This window comes from Echinops telfairi, unplaced genomic scaffold, assembly GCF_000313985.2.
Source record: "Echinops telfairi isolate 266 unplaced genomic scaffold, ASM31398v2 ScPeMD7_18;HRSCAF=68, whole genome shotgun sequence".
In the NCBI taxonomy this organism is placed as follows: domain Eukaryota; kingdom Metazoa; phylum Chordata; class Mammalia; order Afrosoricida; family Tenrecidae; genus Echinops; species Echinops telfairi.
This window is the reverse complement of record NW_022103915.1, coordinates 33,097,206-33,113,775: the sequence shown is the minus strand read 5'-3', so window position 1 is coordinate 33,113,775 and position 16,570 is coordinate 33,097,206. Positions and strand designations below refer to the sequence as shown.

Below are 16,570 nucleotides of genomic sequence, written 5' to 3'. Positions count from 1 at the left end.
AGTGGATAGATGAGTGGATGGATGGATGGATGGATGGATGGATGGATGGATGGATGGATGGATGGTAGATAGTGGATAGTGAATGGTAAATGGATGAATGGGTGGATTAATGATTTTGCTAAACCACTGTTTTGTATCCTTTGTCATTTCTCTTCTTCCCTCAGCCATCTATCTCTGTAAGAGGACAATGCAAAATAAAGCAAGACTGGAACTGGCAGATTATGAAGCAGTAAGTATGATTGATATCCCGGCTAGAGATTCGAGGTGGGTGTAGCTATCTGTAGCTCTGTTTAAACTCACATTCTTCCTTTACTCTCCAAAATCTTTCCAAAGACAACAGAAGGGATGTCTTTGCTGCATCTCTTCCTTCGTTCTAAGCTCTTTGCAGCACAATAACATAGCATCTTTTTATATAGAGTTCTCAAATTCAAGAATAAGAAAACCAACCACTCAATTCTAAAATGAACGCGTCACCAAAGAGGACACGAGGATAGCAAATAAGCATGAAAAGATATTCAACACCATTGGCCATTAGGGAAACACAGGATAGATCCACGGTGAAATCTTCCACATGCCTCTTAGAATGGCTGAAATAAAACATACTGGTAATGCTAAGTGCTAACGAGGCAGTGGGACACACATGTGTTTTTCCTTCCCAAGTTCATTGCCAGCAAATGGCAATGGGAAATTCTGAAAATGGTTTGGCAGCTTCTCATAACCAGAAACAAATGCTTACCATTAATCCAGAACCCTGACTCCTGGTTACATGTTCTAGATCAGAGGTTCCCAAACTTATTTGACCAACAGCCCTTTTTCCAAAAAAAAAAAAAAAATTACTAAGTTCCCCTCCCCCCCTGGCGATTAGAACCTTTTGTCCTATAGTCCCTCATCCAGGATAAATGTGGGTGTCTGCTTTTCCAGCTCTCCTGAATCATTCCAGCACTCCACCCACCAGGGGAGAGATTGCCCACTTTGGGGAAACACTACTCTAGAGATATCAGAACTTATGTTCCCGGGGACCGCAGGGGGGGAAATCTATACAAAAATGTCCATAGAAACTTAATATGCCAAAGCTGGAAACAGCACAAATACCTTTCAACAAGAGACTAGTTAAGCCCTGGTGCAGCTAATGCCATCGATTACTATCCAGCAGTGAAAAGCCACCAACCATGAGTACATGCAACAGCTTGGTTAAATCTTAGAGACATTATACAACATGAAAGAAGCCAGTCTCCAAAGCTTATCACTATACAATTCTGTTATAACACTGTGTAATTTATATGGCATTCTTGAAAAGACAAAACCACCATGATGGAAAGAGCCTTGGTAGTGTAGTTGTTATGGGCTGGACTGCGAACCCCCAGAGATTCTGTGGGAGAAAGCTCCCTAAGTGTACTGGGCTTGACCTCAAACTCACCTGTAGCTCGTGGACTTCAGGCTGACACTCCGAGTGAGAAGAAGCATGACTTCCATCCTAAGGGTGTAGAACTGGAAGCTGTGGGACTTGGCTTCGGCTCTCTTGCTTTAAGGGTGCCCAGTGAATGTTGAGCCAGGACTATTATATACTACCATATACTTACTATTTTAATGCCCTCCTTGATTTATTATAATGTATTGATTGTATAGGCATGGTTCTGCCCATTGCCAATGAATACTTTTTAAAGTTTTGCCTTATCACCAACCCCCCTTGTTAGTATAAATCGTGTCCAGTCACCTAAGAGTTTAGGATCTGTGTAAGTCAACAATTCATGCATTGTGGTTCATAGTTAGCCTATATTTGTTCAACATCCTTTTCTCAACTGTGTTTTACATTCTACACTGTTGGCTAAATAAATGACACTATCAATACAATTGCCTTATGCCCCAGGAGGATGATCGATAATGTCCTTAACATAAAATGACAATGATGTTTCTAAGGTCAACCAGAGAAATATATAAACTAATGATATATGAGTGGATTTGGGGCTCACACTTAATTCTAGCCCCAATTTAACAACAATTACTTCTTGTGAAATGGCCCTGCTTGATGCTCACTTTCACGAAGAGATCACTGAAGATATGGGTGCTATAGCAAAGTGTAGCAAAGAAATTAGATGGTGCCTGGCTATCAGAGAAAATAGTGTCTGGGTCCTAAAGGCTTGTATTCAAACAATCAGCTATCTAAGCAGGGTGTCAACGAAATCCACATGGAAGAAGCACCCTAGCCTATATGCTCCAAGGTTGTAAATAAAACCATCTAAATCAGGGATGATATTAGAGCTTAAATTGTGACACTTGGGCTTTGTAGAAGGCCATGGATGACAGTGGAAGCCCAGAATTCATTTACGGGGTCCACACATCGATTAAGCCTCCAGAGAATCTGCTCTGATGGTAGTCAAGGGATCTAATTAGCCTTGTTATCAGACAGGGAGCATTTTAAAGTTGAAAAGGCAGATATAGTCAGGTTAGATATAATATCATTTTATCTCATTTTTGACCCATTTGAAGGTTGTTTTAGTTTTAAAAACAAGTTAACGTCTCAGAAACCCGCAGGGACATTTCTACCCTGCCCTGTAGAGTTTCTATAAGTCAGCATTGACTCAATGGCAGTGAGTTTGGTTTGGGTTTTATCATGATGGAAAACAGGGCAGTGGTCACCAGTGATTGAGAGTGGGGAGAGGATGTGGCTATAAAAAGATGGAATAAAGGAGTCTGCAGGGAGTAAGGACTTCACCATAACCCAATTGTGGAGATGGTGCTGTAAGTCAATACTCATGTTGCAATGCGTAGAGCTGTATACCCTTACCACCGGAGAGTCGAATTGACTGTGTGATCATTGTAAAACTTTGTGCATAAAACATAAAATCGTTATGCCCACTCACCTGTCCTGGGCAGCAGAGAAGGAATCTGATATGTTGTAGGGGAAAGGCAAGCCCCCCCACAACTAATCTCGGGTTCGATAGGTGCAATTTCACGGTTAATATATATAAAGATTATAGTAAAGTCATAGAGAGCATGAGAGATGGAGGAGAGATTGAAATAATGGAGTCAGACACATTTCATAGTAGCATGCTCACCTCAGCCTCACTTAGTGGTCCACGTGGAGATAGGGGGAGGGGAAGGAGGACAGGGGAAAGGGAACAGGGGAGCAAGGATGGGAGAGGAGAGGGGAGCCAATAGGGGAGCCTAAGAGAGAGCTCTTTATTGCTAACCCAGGCCTATATACCTTTGGGGGGAGTGCATGCCCACTAATTACAGGTAAAGACATACGTCACAGGAAGGGGTTGCACTATAGGTTATACAGCAATGAGAGGGGGACAATCTATGGATACACACACAATGGGAAGAGGAAGATTGGGGGCACACATGTGACGAGATGGGCGGATCTAGATTCAGGATGGCAGCCTAACTTTGGATGTCACTTAGCAGGTTTGACCTGTTCTCTGGATCTCCATAGAAACCATTATCAGTAGGGTGTAAACCCCACCTACAGGGACCAGACTATTGGTCACAAACCTTTAGGGAGAAGTAGCCCATTGTCCTTAACAGCAGGGAGGAGGCCCTACCTGTGGCGGGACCAGACAGCAGTCTGGCAACTGACTGCCTTTAGGGAGGATGTCTTCAAACATCTGACCTCCCACCACCACCCGCTGGCAAACAGCCTCTAATGTTTGGCATGCCTTTAGGGGAGACAAAGCTGAGGAAAGTCTCTTTACAATCCCACGATATGTCTTCCTTCTCTAGTGCTAGCTATTAGCAGAAATACCACACGTAGCCAGCTTTAAAGACAGGAATTTATTTCTCACACTCCTGGAGGTGAAAAGTCTGAATCAACTAATCAATGACATGGTCTCAGTTATGTCAACTCTTTCCTTCTCAGTGGCCCTGGGTGTCGCTTGGTCCCATGACCTCCCCTAACTTGTAGATGATTCTCACATCGCTTTTGCTCCCATTTGTGTGTGTGTGTGTGTGTGTGTGTGTCTTTGCATCTATGCTGCTCTGTTTATAACTCAAAAGTGATTAGATTTAGAACCCATTTTTCTCAGTCCTGATCTAATTAACATAGTACAGGAAATCCTCTTGCCAAACAAGATTGCCGCCACAGGTACAGGGATTAGGAGTTCGGCAACATTTGGGAGAGCACAATGCTGTCCATAAAGTCGGGAGAGGATTTAATCCAGAAGGTAAACTCTGTCATGTGAGTCACCACATTTCCCGGCTTTCTTATCCTCTGCTTCCACTGCCTTCAGCGAAGGCAATGCCTTGCACAAGTTGGAAGCCCACACTCGTATTCATTCTCATCAAACAGCTCCAGTCACCAAAGCACGTTCAAACTCACAGAGGGATTTTTGTTCAGATGTTTTAAACTTTTAGACTGAATTTCCCTGGGTCACAGGGAATCGTGGAAATTGGCTACATTTACATAGGGCTTCCTTGTCCCGCTCCTCACACATCTCCAGGGGCAGTGCTGCTGGCACTGGAATGGCAGAGAGGCTGGCAGCTGCGGGGGGAGAACCAACAATCAAGAGAGTGGAGGCTCCTTCCTTGGACTTGTTGTTGGGTCGCTGCCATCAAGGAGCCTTGGCTGCACAGAGGTTCAGTCTGTGCAGCCAGTGGAGAAGCTTGCAGTTTGAACCCATCAGCCGCTCCTTGAGAGATGGGTCTGGCAGGTGGCTTCCATCAAGACCACAGCCTTTGAAAACTAACAGGCAGGTCTTAAAAAACCAAAGTCATTGTAATCCAGTCAATTAGGACCCATAGCGACCGTACAGGACAGGGTAGAACTGCCCCAGACTGTAACTCTTGATTGCAGTAGAAAGCCCTCTCATTATCCCTCAGACAGTCCAGTGGTTTCGAACAGCTGACCTCCCAGTGCACAGCCCAACACATAACCACTATGCCACCAGGGCCCCTATGGAGCAGGTCTCTATCCAAGAGGGTTCCTATGAGTTGGCATGGACTCATAAGCAATGAGTTTAGGCCTAAATGGGTCGGCTCAGACTCAGCGTGACTTTACATATAACAGAATGAAGTGTTGCCTGGTCTTCGTGATCTGTGGTCTACTTATTGCAGCTATCAATTCATCTCATTAAGGAGTTCTCTCATTTCATGCGCCTCTTATTTCCCCAAATGTTGTCCTTTCAAACAATAGGCCTTTCTTGTTGACTTATCCAAAAGAAAGTCTCACCATCCGCCCTTCTGAGGAGCATGCTGGTTGGCCTTCCTCTAACCGGGATGTGTTCCTTCCTTGGACAGTCCGTAATTGGTATGCTTAGCCACCCGCACAGAACAAATGCATCAATGCATTGTCATTATCCAGCTGTCTTAGACATATGAGACAATGAAAAGACCATGGCTGGGGTCAGTCCCCAAAGTGATCCGTGGATGCGCTAGCATGAACAGCGCCTTCAGATCCACCCACCTCCCAAATAGCCCTCGAGTTTGTGCTCCGTGGCTTTCCAAAACAAGCATAAGCCCTCACTTTACCAGACCTGTGCCACACTTGGGTCCCTGTGCCCAAACCTACCAATCCAACTGGCTCTTTACACCTGAGAGCAGGAAGCAGGTGTGGGCCCTCACCTTCCTCACCTTCCTGATCCCACAGGCATCACTGAGGCACCTGGTGACTAGGGGACACCCCGGAGGAGGGTGCAGAATTCATCCAGACCCCCAGTACCCAGCTAATAATCCATGTTTACCTATGAGAGTCCTTACACACACACTGGAGAATACCATGATCTTCCCAAGCCAACCCTGTAAGGGTGGTTCTGTGATTCTAAGCATCCTTGCCCCATATGTCCTTATGCCCCCAAAGCACCTGTTCTTTAAAAACTTTGATACTCCTTTTGCACCTGATACCGAAAGTGACTACCTCATTTCCCTTTCATTGCCACCAGGAAAGATAGATTGCAAAAGCCTGAGGCCCCTCTATCCTAGGCTTCCCCCTGTGTTTCCTGTTTTAGAGTAGGCCCTACTCAAACAGGACCGTCCCAACCCCTGGCGGGTTTATTTAGTCTCTCAGTCCTCTAGCCAAATAATGCTGTGTTCTGAAATTGATGAAGAGGATAGCATTAAGATTTCGACAGAGCATGCTAAAATTCTGCAGTGCATGCTTAGAAACTACAGAGCATGTTCTCGAAATGCAAGAATTTACTTCATTAAAAATTTGTTCTTAATTTTTCTCTTTATAAAAAACAAAAAATTCAAACCACAAAGAAAGGAAAGCAAATAGTCCACAGCTCCCCTCCCTCCCTCCCATGAGGGAATCCTTATGCTTGCTTCTGCACATACATGTTTGTTCTTTCCAAAGAGAGGGAATCGGATCATACATGTTACGCGTACGCTGCTGCTTTTCCAAGTCAGAGGCCCGAAGGCATCGTGATCCATGGGGAAAAAGAATGAAGTTGTCAGGGATTTCATTGTAGTTGGCTCCCCATTCAGCGCCGATGGAAAAAGCAGTCAAGAAATCAAACAGTGAAGAAACAAAGAAATCAAACAATGTATTGCATTTCAGCGAACCTGTTGCCCACCATCTCTTTAAAATGTTAAAAGCAAAGTTGTCACTTTAAGGCCTGATCCAAGCCATGGTATTTTTAATTGCCGCATAAGCATTTGAAAGCTGTCCGATGCCTAGGGAAGACCAAAGAGGAATTGATATCTTTGACATATGGTGCTGGCATAGACCGCTGACTCTGCCATAGGCTGCCAGGAGAATGATCAAATCTCTCGGAAGGAGCGGATGGCCAGACTGTTCCTTAGCTACGGAGATGGTGAGACTTTGTCTCGTGGGCTTTGAATGCGTAATCAGGAGGAACGAATCCCGGAGAAGGATACCGCGCTTGGTAAAAGAGGAGCTGCGATACAAGGTGAAGTGCCATGACTGAACAGACTGACCCCGAGGCTGGAGACATGGTCAAGCGCAGCAAGGCCGATGAGAGCGGCCCAGGGCCCGTGGTCCCTTCTGTTGCAGGTAGCACTCCCATCAGTTAGAGCCAGCTTGATGGCCCCGAGCAGCCATGATACTATAGGCATCTTTCCATGTCCATCATCATCATCATCACCTACATTACCATGTTAACCATGGCATGACTGTATCATTATGTATATAGCTACTCCGCAGTGGACTTGGGCATGGACAGTTCTGCTTCTAGGAGGAGGGAAGGATTCAAAGGGACCCTTTTTCAGAGGTCCTTGTCCATCCGAGCCTTGAACTAATTGTGAGTCCATGTCTGGTGCTCCTTTTATATGAATAATTCACTACTGGGGGCGATCAGTTAGGTGCTGCATGAGCTCTGAGAAAAGACACGGCAGGCCGGCGGTGGGCTCTGGCTTTGCATTCCATCAGAATTCGGTGGGTCATTAGGGAACCTGTCAAAGTACCCCTCACCCCACCCTCCGCCACTCTCCTTCTGCTCCCCAAGCTACATCTACAGACTAGGGGAAAATACGTCTCTTTTCTCCTCCAAAGCCAACCCTGGATAGCTTCTCTCCAGGGTAGGGGCTTCCTTCCATACACACCGCCAACACTGACTGTCCCATTTGTCCGTTTACGAATCCAGACTTTCAGAAGGTGCTAAAGACAGGTCTTGTAGCTTCTTCTTCTTGAGAGCCTCCAAGGTTCCGGGGAGCTGAGTCCTGAGAAATCCCTTCCTGGCTGGTTTTGCTTTCTGAGTTGCCCACAGAGACAAGAGTCCCTTCCCCAAAAAACCTGCATCAAATCATCACAAGCTAACCCCTTGTTTTTCAGGGGTCTTTACCAACAGTGCTGTGGGAGCTGTGGTTTTGTAAACTAGACCCGAAGAAAGGAATAGGGTGAGCGTGCTAGAGACTGGCGGTCTGATCAGTGTGTGCTTCGATTTTCACAGTTCACCTCTGTACAGCCGGATAGGGGGCGAGCTAAAGCGGGTTGGCATCCTGTGGATTCAGAGTGGGCCACTTCTGTGTTGTTGGGTGTAACAAAAATAGATGACTGCCTTGTAATAGGCGTCGGCATCGGCGTGCTAACTTAACTATGATTAATGCCTTCTTCTTGATTCTCGTTTCTCATTAGGAAAACTTAGCCAGACTCCAGCGGGCCTTTGCAAGGAAATGGGAATTCATCTTTATGCAAGCCGAAGCACAAGTGAAGTAGGTGAACTTGGCAGAGACGGGGAGGGGAACAAATAAGCGTGGGATTTGGAGATGGTGGGCTGAGTGAGGTTGCCCAAGGGAGGTGGTCCTTCCCCACTCCGCCTGCCGTTTATCACTCCTAAGAACTACAGAGAGGAAATAAAGACCAGGATGGATGTTTTATCTTTGTAACTCTTGCCCCTCAACATTTCACCAGAGTGGACTTGGACGGGCAGCGGGGGATCCTCTCGGACGCCAGAGTCCGGGTCACGCTGCACTGTTTCCATAAAGAGTTTCAGCTATCCTGCACACAGAGGCTGAAAGACCTTCCTGGTAGTCGGGGCTCATTCTTCATAGGTGACCATGTTGGAATTTTAAGGAGGTCATCCCATCGCCCTTTTCTCCCCAGGGCAGGGGTCTGGAACCAGTCCAAAAAAAGATTTGGAAGCCTGGCAGATGAATTCATAAATATCAGATCATGATGCCATCGGCCATGACTTCTGATTTGGGCCACGGCTCTTCCCCTTGAATTGAACTTGTCCATCGTGAGCAAAGCTGGGTGTCTACAGTCTCCACCCCTCTTATCCCCCAGCAATCAGGGCTAAGAGATCACTGTGTGACGAGAGCAGCTGGCCCAAGGGCAGGCTGGTCCAGACAGGGGCCCGGAAAAGACTAACCCAGGGCAGCCTCCATTTAGTCTTGAAGATCTACCAATAAGGTCACTTTTCCTTCTTCCCATATTGTCTTTTTCCTCCCGGGGGAGTTTAGGAGAAGCTCCTTCTGCTTGAAGGCGTGAACTCTGAGGAAAGACACACAGGCAGACTGGGGCATAGGGAATAAAGGCCTCCCTCACCCCAGCGGTGTGGGTGCCCGCCAGCTGCTTTTCCATCTGGAAATGGGACTCCTTGGGCAATCTCCCTCGGCCGGCAGGATGAGTTAGTCAGGCAGTGGGAGCTGAGAGCATGCAAGTCCCTGTTCCCTGGGATACCACTTGCATGTGCACAGACTCCTGCTCCCAGCCCTGGCTGATCCTCAGTGGGAGGTAGTGCAGCCCAGTACAAGAGTTTGGTCCCGGAGTTGTAGATGAGGAACCCAGGTGAAAATGACCCACAGGGCCATTTGCTCCAGTGGCCTGCACGCTGCCAATCACTGTCACATCTCTTTGCATGCCTCTGTCTGTCGCCTGTCAGGAACTCTGGTAGCCTATTGATTTACGCACCAGGCTGCTAACTTCAAGGTCAGCAGTTTGAAACCACCAGCCGCTCCAAGGGAGAAAGATGAAGCGTTCTACACCCCTAAAGAGTTGCCATCTCAGAAACCCACAGGGGCAGTTCTATCCTGTCCTATAGGGTTGCTCTGAGTTGGCATCGGCTTGAGGGCTGTGAGACCCATTGAGGTTGAGTCTTTCCCCTGCCCACGATGCCAACCACCTGCTGACTAGCTGGGTGTTCCCAGCAGCCCCCTGAGGGAGGTGGGCACCAGGGACTGAGTGCTGAGTTGGGACAGGAGAAGCCTGGCGTGTACTTGAGGCTCAATGGTGCCTGTGTACCCAGAAGTCACTGGGAAGAAGAGTATCTGTTCAGACTTTACAGGTCAAACAGCAGCAGGTTACCAAAAGAGGGGGAGTTGTGGCTTTGTTCATGGCTGCCTTTCTCCATTAACTTTTTGGGTGAACTCTGTGATTACATTATACTTGTGGAACCATCGAAGTACATGTTAATTGTTGCACCCACAAAAGTCACAAGGTGAAGATGCGCTTATTTCAGCTCAGTACCCTAAAGCGCTCCCAAGAAGTCACGTGGCAATGAATCCAAGTGACACTTAGAGAGACCACATGGAGTAACGCACGTCTTGAAAGCCTCTTGCCCCTGCGGCTGATCAAGACCCTGTCTCCAGCAAGATCTCTCTGGCAACGTGTGCCCCCTCCCCCAGCCTGGATCGGGTCACACACCAGGGCCATCACCCTGCTTTTGAGAAAGCGGGTGGCTTCAGTTCTTTTCTGGACACACAGTTACAGTGAGCACTAGGTGGCCATTCCTGCTGACCTCGGAGAGGGGATGTGGGCAACCCCCTGGCTCTGTTCCTCCCTGTCATCTCCGTGTCCGGTCTCCACGGATGACCTGGCTCGTCTTACTCCAAACCAGAATCATTCAAATGGTGTGTCAGGCTGGGTACTTCTGAGAAACAAATCCACGGAAACTCACGTATAAGAGAGAGTCTTATAGAAAGGGTAAGTGCACATCAAGAAAACATCCCAACCCAGTGCTGCCCAAGCCCACAAATCCATCATTAACCCATATGTCCAACACCAATCCACAAAGTCCTCCTCCATCTCACAAAACACACACTATGATGCCGACTGCAGGAGGAAAGTCGAGTCAGTGAACGTGTAAGCATCTCAGCGCTGGCAGGGGTCTCCACATGGCTTTTCTAGCACTCAGGGCTGCATCAGGGTAGGTCCATGTGGCTTCTCCTCAGGGATGTCTTGCAGGAAGTCAGCCTTGCCAGCTGAAGCAGAGAACTGGCTAAGACAATTGCACCTTGGTCCGGCCATCACAAAGCAAGAGACCCAAGAACTTGAAAGGCAAGGCTCACGGAGCCATTTATCCCTCTGCCATTCAGTTAACCTCACGTGTGTGTATTGGCCAGGTTGGCACCATAAACTAACTCAAACGGATAGTTGCAAGCCCACACGGCCATCATATATTTGGTGAAGTGTACATGGAGCCTAAAGCAAAGAGGGGCTCTGAGGAGTCTCCTGGAGGAAGTCGGCAGCCCGCGTTTTCCAGACAGCAGGTCCCTGGGTGGTTGCCGCGGTTTTGCTCTGGGCTACTATGGAAAGGTTGGCGGTTCAGACCCACCCGTCATGCTGCAGATGAAAGGCCTGGTCATGTGCTTCCTTAAAGAGGGTGATGAAGAAAGCCGCTGGGTTCTGTTCACCTCTGGGACCTACGGGGTTGCCGGGAGTCGGAACCAATTCGACTCACACAGGCAGCAACGAGCTGGGCGCAGAGGCAGGGCCTGCAGGGTCCTGTTGGCCCTGGGTCCACTGAGCTCCTAAAATGGGTGGTGGGGAAGAAGGGGGGTGGGAGGGGAGCAGGTTGGGGTACGGCCCAGTGGAAATACACAATGCAAGAGCCACCGGCTTCCTTTCCTTCCTCGTTCAGGATTGATCGGAAGAAGGACAAGACAGAGAGGAAGATCCTGGACAGTCAGGAGCGAGCCTTTTGGGATGTCCATCGGCCTGTGGTGAGAAAGCCCTGCCTGGGCTCTAGATTGCCTGTTTCCTCCTCTTTCAGGAAACGCTCTTTCCCACGGGATGTCTCCTTCCTCGGGGAATGTGCTGCCCTTTCCTGTGGAGCCCCCTTGGCTGTGCTGTAGGCCCATCCCCCCCAGGGGGTTTCCCTGGGACATGTGACCTTCCACCTTTTAGAACAATCCATCCGTGACAACACAGGGTTGGAAATGAGGAGCATTCATGGGAATTCCAGCAGCAGCCTTCAGGCCCCAGGAATTCCCATTCCCCAAATAAACACTTTTTTTTAATTATTAATCATTTCATGAGCGTGTGTGCTCTTACAGATCTTACAACAATCCATCACGCACACTTGTCCATATGTTGTCATCATCATTTTCAAAACATGTTCTTTCTACTGGAGCCCTTGATATCAACTCCTCTTTTTACATCCACTGCCTTAGATGCTGTAGTTTAAATTAATCTCTTTCAAACAATTCCTAAGTTTAGGTTAGGAAAACGAAGCGTAATGTTTTCCTGGCTAAGATGGAACTGAAAATAAATCAACGACTTCAGCTTTCCTAAAAACGGAGTAGGTGGTATAATAGGCAGCCCTGGGGGTATAGTGGGCTACAAGTTGGGCTTCTAACCACATGGCTCTTAGTTCGAACCCACCAGCTGCTCTTTTGGAGACAGATGAGGCTCTCTGCCCCTGTGAATATTTACGTCCTTGCATGCCTGCGGGGACAGTTCTGCTCTGTCCTACAGAGTCCCTGTGAGTCGGGCATCAACTCTGGGGCAGTGAGTTGGGTGGTGTTGGTTTGGGTAGTACAGTTGGTTAACTGACCCTCTAGTCACCAAAAGGTTGCTGGTTCCAGTTCACCCTGTGGTGCCTCAGGAGAAAGCCTTACCATCCTCTCTCCCCCAGTGGAACAGAGCTCTACTCAGGCATCTGTGGGGCCGCCATGAGTTGGAACAGGCTCAACCACCCCTGGTGGCTAAGAGCCGAGTCCAACCACCAACTAAACAGCCCCTTTCTTGGGAGCAAGGTCTTTGTCGGCAGTTACCTAGGTGAACTGGCCACGGCTGCATCGATCTTGTCTCCTTGAGTACTAAGTGTGTGCCAAGAACTGTACATTATGCCCTCCCCGTATCCTCCTCATTCTGTATGATGAGACAAGCTTTTCCAGTTTGTCTGAGAGCCCTGTGGAGAAGGACACCCTGGAGATGAAGCATCTTGCAAAAAGGAAGTGTAAGTGGCCCAGAGAAAACCAGGGCTCACCCGTGGTGGGAAAGACAGAGGCTCGCTCTGATTGGGGCTCTTGAGGCCAACGTGGAAGGATGATCTTCGCTTGGCCATTGATCTGATGGGCTTGTTTTGGCTTGGTTTTTTCCTCAGCCAGGTTGTGTGAACACAACCGAAATGGATATCCGAAAGTGCCGGCGCCTGAAGAGCCCACAGAAGGTTAAAAAGGTTCGCTTGGGTTTGCTGAACGAAACCTTTGCTGGGGTGACGAGCACGCCCCTGCTCACCCGCTGGGGTGCTGTGTGTGGTTCTGGCACACGTCACCACTGGGACCATCCACTCCTTCTTTAGATAACGTGGATGATGGTGCCGGCGCCCTGCTGGCTGCTGGGCCCCGTGATGCACCCTCCTGGAGCTCACGGTCTGGGAGGATGGAAAGGGCACAGCTGCCGTGAGTGGGAGCTGGGGGGCACAGATGACAGGGGCACCCAGGAGGGGCAGTGGGGGGCCTCATCAGTGTCTTCGGGTGTTCTGTGGCCTGAAGGACAAATACCAGGGTGCTCTTCCAAAAGCTTGTGGGAAAATGGACGGGCAGGATAACGGCATGTTCCCACGAACTGGTTGAAGCCCCTGCATAGCAGTTGGCTCTGGGAAGGCGTCAGGAGCAGCAGAAACTAAAGGACAAAGAAGGGGGTGGACCCACAGACTTCACGTGGCTGGGCCATCAGGGGACAGTGGAGCGCCACACTAGAATGCCCTCCTTCGTGGGGAGAGACCCAGCACATAGCCACCATCCCTCTCAATGGAGGCGTGTGTGTTGCTGGGGTGCTGAGCAGACTGCCCTGGTGCTGCCACGCTAAGACTAGGAAGAAAGGCCTGGGGATCTGCTTCTGAAGATCAGCCACTGCCCGCTTCAGATCATGAGGGTCAGCTCCTGTTGCACATGGGTTGCCTTGAGCCGGGAGATGACCCCAGTGGCAGCTGACAACGACAGATCATCCAAAACCATCATCTTTCCTAAGTGTGAGTGACCCAGGGTCACTTGTGTCCCAGTTGACTGGGCAGGGCAGTGGTCATGGTATACCCATGGGTGCACCACCCTCTCCATGCCACCAGTGACCTTAAAGTGGGGAACACAGCTGGGATCCCAAAACATCCCTGTGTCCCGTAATGGCCCACTGTGGCCCTCTCGCGTTCTCACTCTATCCCCCTGCCTTCTATCTCTCTACCTTCTCTCTGTGCTAGTCTGGGTAGACTAGAGAAACAAATCCACAGAAACTCCTATGTATAAGAGAAGGTTTTATATAAAGGGTAAATGTACATTAAGAAAGCACCCCAACCCAGTGCTGTCCAATCCCTAAGTCCAACATTATTAGCCCATATGTCCAACACCGATCTACAAAGTCCTCCTCAATCTCACAAAACACACGCAATGATGCTGACTACAGGAGGAAAGCCGAGTCAGTGAACGTGTAAGCATCTCAGCGCTGGCAGGGGTCTCCACACAGGTACTCCAGCACCCAGGGCTGCATCAGGGTAGGTCCATGTGGCTTCTTCTCAGGGATGTCTCACAGGAAGTGAGCCTTGCCAGCTGAGGCAAAGAACTAGCTAAGGCAGCGGCACTCTGGTCCAACCATCAGAGAGCAAGAGACCCGAGAACTAGAAAGGCGAGGCTCACCAAGCCATTTATCCCTCCGCCCTTCAATGAACCCCACATGTGTTTCTGGGCCAGGTTGGCACAATAAACCTTAACTCTCTCACGCTCCAATTCTGCCTCCCCTGTATAAACCTCTTGAGTGTACAAGCAGGGCTCTTCACTGGGGTAAGTAGATACTGTATCATTTTACAATGCTGTTGTTGTTGTTAGGTGGCATCCAGTTGGTGCCAACTCACAGGGACCCTACGTAACAACAGAGCAAAACGCTGCCGAGCCCCGGCACCATCCTCACAATCGTTATTATGCTTGAGCCCATGGAGACAGCCACTGTGCCCATCCAGCTCAAAGGACTTTCTTATTTCACTGCCCCTCCACCTTACCAAGCATGATAGCCTTCCCCAGGGACTGGTCTCTCCTGACAGCATGGCCAAAGAACGTGAGACAAAGTCTCCCTCCCGGGAGCCTCTGGCCACACTTCTCCCGTGACAGGCTTGTTTGCTGTTTGGGCAATGCATGGCACTGTCCACAGTCTCCACCAGCACCACCATTCAAATGCACCCATGCTTCTTCCGCCTTCCTGGTGCAGCGTCCGACTTCCACAGGCCTATGAGGCTGTTGGAAATACCCTGGCTTAGTCCTCAAAGTCTCCTCCTTGCTTTTCAACCCTTAAAGAGCTCTTCTACAGCGGATTTCTTCAGTGCTCTGTATATCATTTGATCTCGTTCCTGTAGGACCAACTGACAGGCAAGTGGCGGGATTTTATAATATCCGTCTTAAAACGTCCTCACTTCATCTTTAATAGCGATTAAGTGCTAGCTACAAGGTTGGAGGTTTGGACACCCCCAGTGGTCCCTCAAAAGGCAGACCTGACCATCAGTTTCGGCAAGCTCACAGCTTTGCGAGCACCGTCCTACACAGGACACGTGGGGTCCCCTGAGCTGGAATGGACTTGGTAGCAAATAACCACAAGAACAATTCTACTGTTCCAGAATCTCACCAAGCTCCCATCCATCCTATCTGAAACCTCTCGATTTTACAGATTCCACCTACGTTTCGCACACCCTGATTCAGCCTTCCCCACCCCACCCCAACCAAAAGCAAAGAGGACTTTTAGTGGGGTTCTCTCACAAAAGACGCTCGAGAAGTAGCCGCAGCTTTGGGAGGAAGGGGGGCCAGGAGAACATTCAGCTGGAAAAGCCAATATCGAGACCCCGCCATCTCGGTGGGATAAGCAGTAGGACGTGTTATCTGAGGACCAACAGAAAACCTAAAGGGGATCTTTTTCAATAATAATAAGTTTGTTTTATGTCATTGTTGCGAATAGATCCCGCAGAACCTGTACCAATTCCACACTCTGCATGCACTTCCCTTCACACCGACTGTGGTCTTCGAGTTGGGCAGCGTCTCTCACCCCCCTGGAGAGGATCTGATGGGCATCACCTTCAGTAGTAGTTCTTGAACTCTCTGGTGCCTCAAGGTCACCTGGGGCATTTGATGAAGGCTCACTCCCCCAAATATGGATGCAGATGGCGGGGGGGGGGGGGGCGGGGGGGGCGCGCAGGAGCCATCGGCATCTTTAGAAGTGTCTCCAGATTCTTGGCTGATGGTCTATGGACCACTCCTGGGCAACTCGGACTGGCTAGGAGACAGTTGGCAGCTCAATAAAAGGAAAGCTATTCTAGCAGTGGGCACCCAGGCAAGGGATGAGCCGCCTCAGGAAGCAGAGTCCCCCCATCACTGGAGAAGTCAGGCAGAGGCCAGCACCTCTGGTCTGGGGGGTCCGGGAGGGGTTGAAGCATGAATGAACTAGCTGGCTCCTGAGGCGCCCTCCCGTCCCAAGGATGTATCGTTCTCTGCTCTGGCTTCTCCTCCAGTCCGTGTATGGCGTCACAGATGAGTCCCAGTCGCAAAGCCCTGTGCATGTACCCACCCAGCCTATCAGGAAGACCACAAAGGAGGACATCCGGAAACAGGTGAGTGTACCAACTACTGCCCTCTCGGGTGAGCCGGGGAGGGTGGGCGGTGTGTGCGGAGGGGTGGTGGGGGGCTTGGCCAGTGAGAAATCCCTGAAAAGTAAGGCTCCTATCGGAGGGCAGCATGGGCTGTGAGTTCCTAGACAGCAGAGCGGCGCCCAGCTTTGCACACTGTGTGTCCATGGAAGCAGGGAAGGAACATGCTTAACCAGCCCCCCCCACACACACACACACACCTGGTAGTCAGTGGACTGGCCCTGCACTGTGGATGAGGGTCAAAGTCGGGTGTCCCGTGGACAGTCGTGGGAGAAAGATGAGGCTTTCTACTCCTGTAAAGAGTTACAGTCTCAGAAACCCCCAGGGGTGGGATC

The 16,570-nt window shown here is 49.5% G+C and overlaps 1 protein-coding gene across 1 annotated transcript in view; it reads left to right on the top strand.

Annotated features, from left to right (window-relative positions):
- The window catches only part of RGS6 (regulator of G protein signaling 6), a 611,147-nt gene that overhangs the window by 510,108 nt on the left and 84,469 nt on the right, over window positions 1-16,570 (top strand). Inside the window, exons 7-11 of the mRNA XM_004698691.2 lie at window positions 165-229; window positions 8,030-8,106; window positions 11,256-11,337; window positions 12,723-12,797; window positions 16,101-16,199. Of these exons, the coding sequence (XP_004698748.1) occupies window positions 165-229; window positions 8,030-8,106; window positions 11,256-11,337; window positions 12,723-12,797; window positions 16,101-16,199 (398 nt within the window). The remainder of the gene's footprint in view (window positions 1-164; window positions 230-8,029; window positions 8,107-11,255; window positions 11,338-12,722; window positions 12,798-16,100; window positions 16,200-16,570) is intronic.